Here is a 12,187-nt window from a genome sequence, read left to right as displayed (position 1 = left end):
ACAAGAGGTGGAAGCTAGCTACATAGTGAGACTCTTGGTCTAAACACAAACAAGCAAACAAAAACCCAACAACTACAACAAAACTATCGGTAAGAATAAAGATTCTTAAACATCTGTGCCAAGTTACTTCACCAATCAGGACTTAGGGACAGGAGGATTTCCTTAGGAACATGTCTGTGTTGTACACTTATCCTGCTCCCATTGGTTAGGGTATTCAACTGTGGCAGGGGACTTGCCTTGTTAATTAATATTCATGTTTTAACTTATCTACCAGGATGGGACTTGTCTAGCATTCACATCTTAACCTGCCAACCAGGATGTCAGTTACCCACATACACATCTCTTTCTGCTGAGTAGGATGTTCCCAGAAAGGTCTTGGGAACTTAAAAGTTTCTCGACCACTACTCAAAATGGAAGTCTTATTCCAAATAGTTTCTTCTATTGGTGCAGTTGGGGATCCATCCCAGGGGCAGCTTATAGAGGCACATACCATAAAAGCTTATACATAGGTGCAAGAAGTGCCGTTGGGTAGCTTGTTTGGGTCCAAGCTTATAGTGCGTAACTGTACAAAACAGTTCTACTGACTTCTATCACGATTGGTTTCCACGGGCACAGAACATAACAGAATATGTAATCAATCTTGACAGTAGAAACCTTCCTAGTAACAGCAGAAACATATGAGAAGGTTTTCTCATAATGGCAGGCTAGCCAGGTAGGTAACAGTTACCTAGGCCTTATTAACATTCCATTTAGGCCTTAATATTTTACCTAGGTCCTAAGGCCCATGGCTTTTCTCAACTGCAAACTTCCAAAACTGTGTAGGATCTTCTACAGCCTGCCAAGCAATGAAACTGAAGGGTTGGTGACAGTTCTTTGAGTTGACCATGGTGGAGAACTGAAGATGGCAGATGCCTGAAGTGGCCAGTCAAGTCACATACAAAATCATGAAGGTTGAGAGCAGGGAATCTGTGACTCAGCCTGCTTTATCTTTCTTATTTGGCCCAGGACCCAAGTCTAGGGAGCAGTGTAACCCACCTTTATATATATATATATAGATAGATAGATATTTTTGCCTCAATTAAGGTAATCAACATAATTCCTCAGAGACAGGTCCAAATATTAAATAATCTCTCACTGATGTACCTAGAGGCTTGACTTCATTGGTGATTCTTATCAAAGTGAGGACACTAACCATCACATGTGAGGGCCACGGTTGCTCTGTCATCTTTTGAGATAAGACTGCTTCTAGTGGCTTAGAGAGATGGCTCTAGCAGTTAGGAGCACTGACTAACTGGGTGTGATAGCACACCTTTAATCCCAGCACTGGTGAGGCAAATCTCTGGGCCACCTGGGTCTACATAGCAAGCTCCAGGCCAGCCAATGAGACCCCATCTTAAAACAAACAAGCATATATACATAACACTGACTGTTCTTGAAGAGGATCCAGATTCGGTTCCCAGCATGCTCAGGGCAATTCACAACCATCTGAAACTCCCAATTCTGAGATCAGATAACATCTTCTGGACTCTAGGAGGACTAGGCCCACACTGAGCATGCTGGCAAAACACCTATACACATTTTTTTTTAACTAAAGAAATTTAAAAGATGCATTTCTGGAACTACTTTCACAGTACCTCAAACCTACCACTTAAAATAAAAATATATAATTCTGTCTTAACCACATTATAAAAAAAAAATGGGGGTGGTGGGTGTTGGACTTGAAGTATCAGTATTATTTCCCTGGTTTCAAATGCTTCAAGTCTGATACAAGTACATCTTGGAACATTTTTAAATTTTATATTAATTGTAAAAAATTCCCCTTATAACTCATCTAATTCTAAATTATGTGGTTTTTTTGTTTGGTTTTGGTTTTTGTTTTATTTATTTATTTATGAGTGCTCTTTCTCCATGTATACCTGCATGCCACAAGAGGGCACCAGATCACAGTATAGATGGTTGTGAGCCACCATATGGGTGCTGGGAATTGAACTCAGGATCTCTGGAAGAATAAAGGGTACTCTTAACACTGAGCCATCTCTCCAGCCCTATTGTGTTTTTGAAAAACTTATTCTTTTGGTATGTGTATTTTGCTTTCGGTCATGGTCCTTATGAAAGCAATAAAAGGCAAACTGGAACACTACTGTAAGCTCATAGTGAAATTTTACATACGATTTCAAAAAAAACAAAAAACAAAAACAAAACAAAAAAATTGCCCAATATTATATCAACTATATTACAAAAAGTAATGGAACATTTGGAGTAAAATATATTAACACCTTTGCTGAAAGAAGAACAGGGATACAGTGTTTAGGAAAACACTAGTGAAGCCAAGAGAGATGGTACACCCTCTAAATCCCAGTCCTTGGGAGGCAACGGAAAGAGGGTCTCTGAGTTAGAGGCCAGCCTGGTCAACAGAGTAAGTTCCAGGATAGGCAGGGCCACACAAAGAAACCCTGTCACAGAAAGTCAAAAGCAGCAAACCAATCAAATGTAGAAACTTCCAAGCCCATCGCACAAAGCTAACGATAAAGGCAAAGTGTCCTCTGCGCACTCATCAGGCTCCCACGCTCTTCCTGCCTCTCCTTTCCCCACTTGGATACTGTTGGTGCCTCCTCTTACAGTCCTCATGACAGCTGCATGTATCTTTAATTACTTCTAACACAGGAAGGAGACACGATCTCCTCTTCCCAAATGAATAAAAATGCTTCCCTGGCACCTAATGAAACCAACACCAGTCAAATGTAAATTCCTAGGGCAGCCATCACAGATTATGCAATCTGATTGGCTGACGCCTCAACCAACAGAGTTAGGGATGTAGGGAAAACCCAGCCAGAGAAAGGCAGTAAGGGGGCCAGGGTGGTGCCGCTCGCTTTTAATCTCACTACTCAGAAGGGAGAGGCAGGCAGATCCGTATGAGTTCCAGGACAGCCAGGGCTGCATAGAGTCCCGGTCTCAAAATAACAACAAAAAGGTAAAAGAGAAAGAAGAAAAAAAAATTAAACTGCCCAAGGTTGTTTCTATTCTCACTGCTATTTTGGAGATCATAAAACCTATTCACTGAGAATTCAGTATCTGTCAGAGATGTCCTAGCATCAGAAAAAGATGCAGTCTTATCAGACCGTCTCGGCTTTGTCGCCTCAGGGATTAACGCACGTAGGCACTGACACAGCACAGACAATTCGAACTAGAAACCTGCCTTGCAGCCTGAAGGAAATGTTGATTTGGCAATGGTTGGTGTGAAACTTCATTTGAGAAAAAAAAAAATAGCTTTTATACTTTTGGGATGTGGGTGGGGGTCTTCTGTTTGGACCGAAGCCATAAAGACAAAGAATGTTAAGGAAGAGATAAAATAGGTTGTATTAGTCATGGCAGAGCCCTTCTTTAATCCCTACACTCGGGAGCAGAGGCAGGTAGATCCCTTTAACTCTAACTTGCCTTTTGTGTAGCCCTGGCCCGGAAATCTCTGGGCTCTCCTCAAACTCTGAGACCAGCCTGCCTTTGCTTTCTCTCTGCTAGCTAGGGTTAAAGGTTTTATTTTTATTTTTATTTTATTTTATTTTATTTTTATTTTTATTTTACCTGGTTTTTTCTTTTATCTTTTGAGATTATAATATAATTAACATAATATTATTTTATCCCTTCCCTCTTTCCAAACCCTCCTATAAAGCCCTCCATGATCTCTTTCAAATCTATGGCCTCTTGTTTCATTGACTGTTCTTACACACGCACGCAGGCACTCCTAAATAGCCAGCTGTTTTCCCTCTACTTCTGATTCTGAACGGAATTCGGAAACTTTTGTCACTAATTTATCCGTGGACCCCCTAAAATGTGGAATTATCAAATAAAAAAATCAATGATGTTCCCCTTTGAGAGTAGCTAGGTTGCTTTCTTCTTGTCAGATTCCCAAGTGTCTATCTTCTATGAAACTGATCTAATCTCTGTTCAGCAGTTGGCAGTGTAAAATCAACGTGATGAGCTCCAGAGGATGTACCACGTTCAACCATTTTCTGAAATTTCTTCCATTGCATTCTGGTCCAAGACATGAAGCCTCTTTCCTAGTTTAAAGCGGTAGAGTCCTTGTACGATAAAGGCTCCTGTGGGGCAATATGCCTACAATTAATAAAAAAAAAAAAAAAAAATGCTCGGCCTGCATTTGGGTGGAGATCAATAGAAGGATAGTGCTATTCTGAATAGAACTAGGAAATTCTTGTCACTAACTTATTTGTGGATCCCCAAATTCACTTTCCAGGAGCACCCCCAAAATGATTGACAGTCAGGGATAACAGGCTGCTCCTGTTTTTTTGTTTGTTTTAGTTTTGGTTTTAACCAGGCTCTATGTACTGACTGACCCCCCCCCCCCCCGCCTACTTCCAAACATACTTCTCCATCTGTACTCTACACCCAACTCTTCTCTACTGTATTTTCAAGTTAAGAGAGTTAAGAGACTCCCAAGCCTTCTGAGGTTGGTGGTCTGCAGAACCTGTGTTTTCAGCATATGAAAAAAAAAAAAAAAAGCCATTTGTATCTTGTTAGGCTCCTAGGAGACAGTATCATTAGCCCAAACCTAGGAACACTTGACAGAGATACTGGATTGGATAAGTTTCTCCCAAGGAGACAGATTACCACATACAAGGCATTTGACATTAGGTAACTTGCTTTATTCGATGCTTGCCATCACAGAACTGCTTTATGTGACAGAACACCTTAGTGACAGACAGTGCACCATGTCAAGTTCCTGGTGAAAACTCTCACATCCTAGTTTACCAGGGGAGATCAGTTCCAGGTGGTGCCTTTCATCCTGACAGCAGGAGACAGGCCTCAGCTGTATGCCTGCACTCAGAGAGAGGGATCCAAGTCAGCTCTGGTCAGATGCTGATTCCAAACATGATCCAACATCTCTTGGCCTGGGGGCAAAACATAAACCAATGGCAAAGTGAGGCTCAAGACAGGGAACCAAGACTCCCTTGGAAACACAGTAGAGAGGTACATCAGCCAAATCCTGGCCTTGCCAGGTAATCTATTCATACTCCCCATGACGTTAAGGACTTCGTGCAATAAAAAGGGCTGTAGCTTAAAGCTGTTTCTCTTTGAATGGATTTTGAGGAACATCTGGATCCTGATACTCCTGTGAGCTCAGTGAGCATTTATAGCCAGTCAACTATTATCGGGCTGCTAGTCAATCCCCAACAATGGCAATGGGGCCAAGGTCACGTACCGCAGGTCTGGTGGTGGTAAGCTTCCAGGTCATACATACTAAAAATAATACGGATAAACCTCAGCTTTGCTCTGTATGTTCCCATCAAAGTGACTCGAGGCTGACCTGAGGGTAAGAACCATCCCTCCAGCTGAATGAGGGTGTTGCTGTGTTCCTCAATGCTTCGGAGGTGTATGTCTCCATGACCTGTGCACAGAAGAAATGGCAGCAGGATATATAAGTCACCAGCATTTGCTGTATGATCAGGCATCAATAGTGAGAGTGGTACTGTGTAGTGGTTTTCTTCAAGACAAAAAAGTTCCTTTTGGAGTGAAGAAATAATGACACAGGACATTAAGGAAGAGTGCCAGTCATTGTGGAGCCCTCTTTTAATCCCGGCATTAATCAAGCAGAGACAGGCAAATCCTTTTAACTTTAACAGGCAGGGCTACATAGAGTGACACCACCTCAAAATAAATAAATAAACCAAAAAATAAACAACAACAACGTGGGGGGGGGGTTCACAGACAAGGGCAGTTAAACAATCCATCCTGCATGAAAGTCCCTAAGACAAAAGGAAACAATTACTAGAAATCCTTCAAAACTAACTGGATTCACTAGACTCTTACCTCCCCAAGATTATGTAAGCAAGCTGGGCAGTGGTGGCACATGCCTTTAATGCCAGCACACAGGAGGCAGAGACAGGAAGATGTGACTTTAGGGCCAGTCTGGTTACAGAGCCAGTGCCAGGACAGCTAAGGCTATCCACAGAAGCACTACACAGTATCTAAAACACCAAAACAAAACAAAAAGTATGTCAGCAGTAAAGACTGCCAGAAATCACTCTCAGCCAGAGCTCCTAAGAAACCCAGTTCCCAGGATCATGGAAAAGCGAAGATCAACTGAGTTGCCTGAAGAGGCTCAGACCAACTAAGCCACTGGGCAGGAACACCCTCCAACCTACTGAGCTGCCTGCAGGCTTGGTCAGTATGCTCTAAGTCCCCAGCTTTTGAGACTCAGAGTGCACTGTAATGATGGAGCTGTCTTTTCTGCTCCCTTCCTCTCCCTACCCCTCACTCCTATCCTTAACAGTTCAGAAGCCCAAAAATTCCTAAGTGGTCCACCAAGTTCTACTGATACTTCATGGATTCCTTACTTGGCTCTTTTTCTTTGTTTTGTTTTGACCTTTCGAGTTTTGTTTTGTTTTGTTTTGTTTTTGGAGTGGGGGGAGGAGTCTCCATCCGGGGTGAGTTGTTATTTGCTCATACCTCCCCAGAAATAATGTCACACAACAACTTGGAACCTAGAACAGACAGGGGAACAAGGAAAAGGTTGGAAATCATGAGGGAGAAGGTATAAGCAAAGGCACTGCTGCTGGTCCCCATCTATAAATGAAACAAATGGGGCCTCACAGTTTGCAGGGATCATCCACCAGGCACTCTCTCTGGCCGCATCCATTCCCAGCTCAGAAACTGCCTTGACTTCAAAATAAGGAAAGTTCAGGCAACTGATTGCAGAATGGTGTGAAGGCGGGCCCAAGCCCTGCTTTATATACTCACACCCAAAACCCAGCCCTTGATACACCTTACAGCAAGGGACCCATGTCCAGAGATTCCCCAGTTAATCCAACCAATCTGATGTTGGCTTAGTCTTCCATGGCAATTAGATAATCTTTAGTGCCCAGAAATGCAAATTTGATTCTAAATAATCACATAAGATTCTCGAGGAACTCTACTGAGCATGGTCTAAAAAAGTAGACCAGGGATGAATAAATTCACAGGAGCTGGAACATCCGGTTAGGTCCTACATCTATCTGCTTGCTTGTTTGGGGATTTTCTTTTGTTTTGTTTTAGATTTGGGGTCTCTCTACACGGTTCTGGCTGTCCTAGAACTTCCTATGTAAATCAGGCAGGCCTCCAGCTCAGAAAGCAACCCTCTTCAACCTCCCCAGTGCTGGGATTAAAGGCCTGTGCCACCAAGCCAGCACCCTCCCTGCCTTTCTTATGAGATCAGTGTTTGTGGATCAGTCTACTCTGCATCCCAGGCTCCAACAGGCTGGTGGCACTTATTATTTACTTGATAGTTTCATATTTTAGGGCTTAAGCGGTAGAGGAAAAACAGACTGAACTGATTTTTTTAGGAATATATATGTATATACGTGTATGCATTTAAGGATTATTAATGGCAAAAGGCCATGAATTTGAAAGAGATCAAGGAGGGGCATATGAGAGGTTTTGGAGAGGAGGGAAAGAGTTAAATGATGCAATTATATCATAATCTCAAAAGTAAAAGAAATAAAGCCAGGCTTAGTGGTGTATGCCTTTAATCCTAGCCCTGGGAAGGAAGAGGCAGGCAGGTCTCTGAGATTGAGGCCAGCCTAGAGAGTTCCAAAACGCAGAAAGGGTATTTTCTCCTCCAATGACGTTTCACAGCAACCATCAGCAAATCAACATTCTTGTCCAGGCTGCAGTGCAGGTCTCAGAATCCCAGTCTGAGTGTTCTATGTGCCTAGTGCACGGATGTTTGAAGCAGCGATGTAAAGATGGCCTGCTTATACTGTACTGTGTCCTGATGCTTGGTCATCTCTAGCAAGGTACTTCTTTCTTCCTTCCTTTTTCTTTCTTTTCTTTTTCATTGTATATGTGTTTTTATTTTTATTTTACATTTATTGGTATTTTGAATGCAATATGATTGTGTGGAGGTGTCAGATCCCCTGGAACTGGAGCTACAGAGAGTTTTGAACAACCATGTGTTTGCTGGGAATTGAACCTGGGTCCTATGGAATGGACCTACCAGTGCTCTTAAACACTGACCCAATCTCCAGCCCTAAATCATTTCTCTCTTATTGCATAGACATATGAGGTACAATTTAGTATTGGTAACCACCTTGACCAGGATCATTTTTTTTTCTCTTTGTCTTAAACTCCCTTAGGCTTGTTTGTATTTTCTTTTCCTTCCTCTTTCCTCTTGTTTTATTTGAGACCAGTTATCTTTATGAAGCCCTGACTGTCCTGAGACTCACAGGGATCCTCCTGAGTGCTAGGATTAAAGGTGTGCTTCCTTCAACATTCAGCCCTTCAAGCAAAGTCTGTGTGTTTATGATAAAGGCTAAGTAAGCCACCTGTCCTGTGAGTTTTGCTTAAGCACGAAAAGCCCTGTGGGGATTTTGTTCCCCTTGTTCATCTTCATGTGCTGCTCCCTTTTTTATCCTGCTAAGGCTTCTTTGGACCAGAGACATAAGAGGTCAGCATTCAGTGTCCAGACACAGACGCTGTCCCCAAGGAGGGAGCAAATCACACCTTATATTCTATCCTAAACTCATAGCAGGTAAGGTAGGGTAGGGTGGGAGAATATAATTTCTTAAATTATTGACTGATAGCCAATGTAGTGCCTTCACTAATCGACTGAACTCTGAGGCCCTTTCCCTCTACATGCAGAAGGTGATGGTCTATGGTCTCTTGACCCGGAGAAAGCATCAACTCCTTGACTCTATCCTCAAGCTCTCAGGCTCTGTCACACTCTGCTGGGACCCTTTCAAGACCACACTGCTTAGTGTGCACAGTATCTCCTTACTGTCCACAAGACAGTGGCCAGAGAGAATCAACACATTCAATTACACTGGGACACAGGAAGGGGACAGGAAACACTTCTGCCAAATACAGAAGAAATGTATTTTTCCAACACTTCATTAAACCAATGCAAGTCAAATGCACAATTCCTGAAGTATTGATATCACAGTGTGTGATCAGAATGGTCAAAATCATGCCCATTCAAGCCTGAATCTGGGATAGTAGATTAGACCTGTAGCTGTTCAGCAGCCAGCCATGGAGAACTGGGTACACCTGAAAGGGAGGCTGAGAATGAAATAGGACATGAGGCAAGAGAAGAATGAAGACAAGATAAAAGTTTCTCTGATCCTGGTTCAAAGTTTAGTTTTCAGCTCTGTGTTTATATAGGCAAAACCCACAGACCCATCCTTTGTTTTGGCTGGGTTCTGTTGCTTTGTTTCAGCTGGATTGAGTTGGAAAGTAAGCTCAATAGGCAGTCTGCCACAAGGCTTCACAGGAAATGCAAATGTGGCAAGGCAAAGCACAGAGATCCAGCCAGGTTGTAAAACCATCAGAGGTTTGTTTAGCCTATTTGAGGCTGGGGGAAGGGCACATAAACCCACCCTACAAACACTATTCTTAGGAAGATAGTTTGTGTGTGGTAATGCATGCCTTTAATTTCAGCACGTGAAAGACAGAGGCAGGCTGATCTCTGGGGGTTCCAGACCAACCAGGACTACATACTGAATTCATGAATTGCCCCAGTTTCAGGGTGAGACTCTTTTTAAAAAGGGGGGGGGGGAGCAGTAGAGATGTTTCAGTCCTTAGGAACACTGGCTACTTTTCCACAGGATCCATGTTCAATTCCTAGCACCCACACATAGCTCACAACTCACATCAACAGCACCTTTTGCTATGTTAGACCAGTAGGGTCTGATTAAAGCAAATTCCTGGGAATCTGACATCCTCATACAGACATACATGCAGGCAAAACACCAATGCAAATAAAGCAAGGATAAATAAAACAAACTTTAATGTTCCAAAGAGAGAAAGAAACCAAACAATCAACATACAACAATGGAGTGTGTCAGGTTCGGTTGCTATTCTGAAACCAATCAAATTATTTAATTACTGATCAAGGAAAGTAGGTAACTATGTTGGTAGCTTCAGGCCAGTGTATATCAACCATCTCAGCACACCTCCCTGTGGTTATACTCTGCTCAGGACACTGCTCCCTCTCCTAGAATAGGGAAATGGTGTCCTAGTAAGACAAGTGGCTGAAGAGCCCTGTGAAGAGAACATGTTTAAAGAATTCCAATACCCTTGACGGTCAACTTATAGATCTCAGAAAGCATGTTTTAACCCTCCCCCAACTTCAGGCTTCAGGGACAGTGCTGGAGGCTCATGGTCATGCTTACCAGGTGACCTTCCTGCCCACTTAAAACTTGTCTCCAACAGGACCCTGAATCTTCTCTCACCTCTCACTGGTCAGTGTTTTAAGACTAGGATAATCTTAAGTCTCCTGAGAAGTTCTCTGCAGAACCAATGTTTTCACTCAGATCAGTTGAGAGACCAAATCAGGATCCACATATCATTCATTGTCATTAGATCTCGATACCTTACAAGAATAAGTTTGTTTCCAGAGCCTAATGTATAATATAAATTACAGTTTCCAGAATATGCAAAACTTGTAGCCCACTGATGTACACCTTCCTCTTTGCCTTGCTAAACTCCAAAACACAGGTGATAACTCTTTTTCCACTTATCTACCCCACAGGCATCCTTGAGACCAGATTCCCCCACTCTTCTACCCAGGTGCTAACAGCCAATAATCTCCACAGCTGTATTCTATCAACCCTAACCCTTTCCAATAAGAAACCTCAAAACCAGTAAGAGACTGTTCTCTGAAAACCCTAAAGTGGCTGGAGGTTGGGGGTCAGTAGTCTAGTTAGGCACCCCTGCACTTTTAATACAATTTGCTTTAATCAGACCCTACTGGTCTAACATAGCAAAAGGTGCTGTTGATGTGAGAGAAGCAATTTATATCTTGTTTCCACTCCAACCTCCCTGATTATAACTCTCGGGAGACAATGTAGACTTCCCAGCCCTTGGAGACTGCCTTGCCCAGAAATTCCACTGCTCCTTTGGATTAGTGTAGACAAAGAAAAGAGACCAACATCAAAGGCATTACATGTCAGAGCAATGTGTTTCATTAGATACCTTTGCCAGAATCTTACACCTAGAAGTGTGTAATCTTACACTGCCTGAAATTGCCACTATGGTCCTCCAAATCAAACTTACCTATCTTACACTTGTTTTTTCAAAGGATAATAAAGAACCACCTTCCCCTACCCCACTGGCTGATTTCCCACAAATTACCAAAGAAGATCTGTGAACTTATGAATAAAAGAAATTCTAACCGAAACCCCAAACAACTGTCAAAGGAAACGTCAAGTAACTAGGAACTACCACAGAAGTCCAATCACTCAAGCAGGGAACCAACCACGGCTCCCTGGTATCAGATGAATCTGCAGGTCTTGAGCCGAAAGAGGATAAGTCCGGATATGGAGTAGCATCATCTTGCCTGAGAAGAGAATGTAAGAGGAACAAGACTTTCAGGAGGATAATGCAGGGGAAAAAATCATCCCACCCAGGTCCCCCAAACCCCATAATCCATTCATGCCTTCCCATTACCTCACTGACTTCATCCCATGAGCCTATAGGACTTTATGCTTTCCCCATCGATACTGCACTCTGTGTTATCTCTGGTTTACCAGATGACCCAGAGGCCTGTCAGGAGGTATGGTGCTTTACAGCTGCTCCTAAAGAGACATCAAAGCACTAGATTCCCTCCAGAAGTCCAGATTTCAATTCCCAGCAACCACTTGGTGGCTCATGAGATCAGATGCCCTCTACTCGCAGGTAGCTGTACATGCAGATAGAGGACTCATATACATAAAGTAAATAAATCTTCAAATAAACAGGCACCAAGGCCTCCACCAAGATCCTGTCAGGGATGCCTACCTTTAATTTTCTCCAAAGTGTTCTTACTCCCCACTTTTCTGATCATGTCCATCACCCACAGCCTTGCCTTAAGTGGCCCCACCACAGTGACTCGGGTTTGGCCTGCGGGTGTGAACCATCTCTCCAGCTGGATGAGGGTGTTGCTGTGGACCTCCAGGGTGTGAAGGTATTCATCATCAGGGCCTGTTCACAGAAGAGGTAATAGCACAGGTCAAACAGCAGCACTTGGTTGGGGGTGGGGTGGGTAAACAGGAGGCCTTGAAGTTTAGATTCTATCTAAGGTGATAGAAGGAAATTAAGATGAAGATGACAGCCACCTACCAAATATGTAATCTTCCTGGTCCTCTTTCATGTAAAACACCAGTGGGCTGTGGAAGTAGTCAGGCACATTCCACCATTCCTTGCTGTGGGGGTCACTCAT

At 43.0% G+C, this 12,187-nt stretch overlaps 1 protein-coding gene across 1 annotated transcript; it reads right to left on the bottom strand.

The window, feature by feature from the left end:
• Positions 1-3,996: 3,996 nt before the first annotated feature.
• Positions 3,997-12,187, bottom strand: LOC110284592 (KH homology domain-containing protein 1B-like). The gene is given in 7 exon segments (XM_021150386.1): positions 3,997-4,110; positions 5,321-5,401; positions 6,463-6,497; positions 11,163-11,237; positions 11,240-11,326; positions 11,767-11,949; positions 12,088-12,187. Coding segments are annotated over 7 exon segments (675 nt in total).

Source organism: Mus caroli, chromosome 1 (assembly GCF_900094665.2).
Source record: "Mus caroli chromosome 1, CAROLI_EIJ_v1.1, whole genome shotgun sequence".
NCBI classification, from domain to species: Eukaryota; Metazoa; Chordata; class Mammalia; order Rodentia; family Muridae; genus Mus; species Mus caroli.
This window is presented reverse-complemented; position numbering and strand designations above follow the sequence as displayed.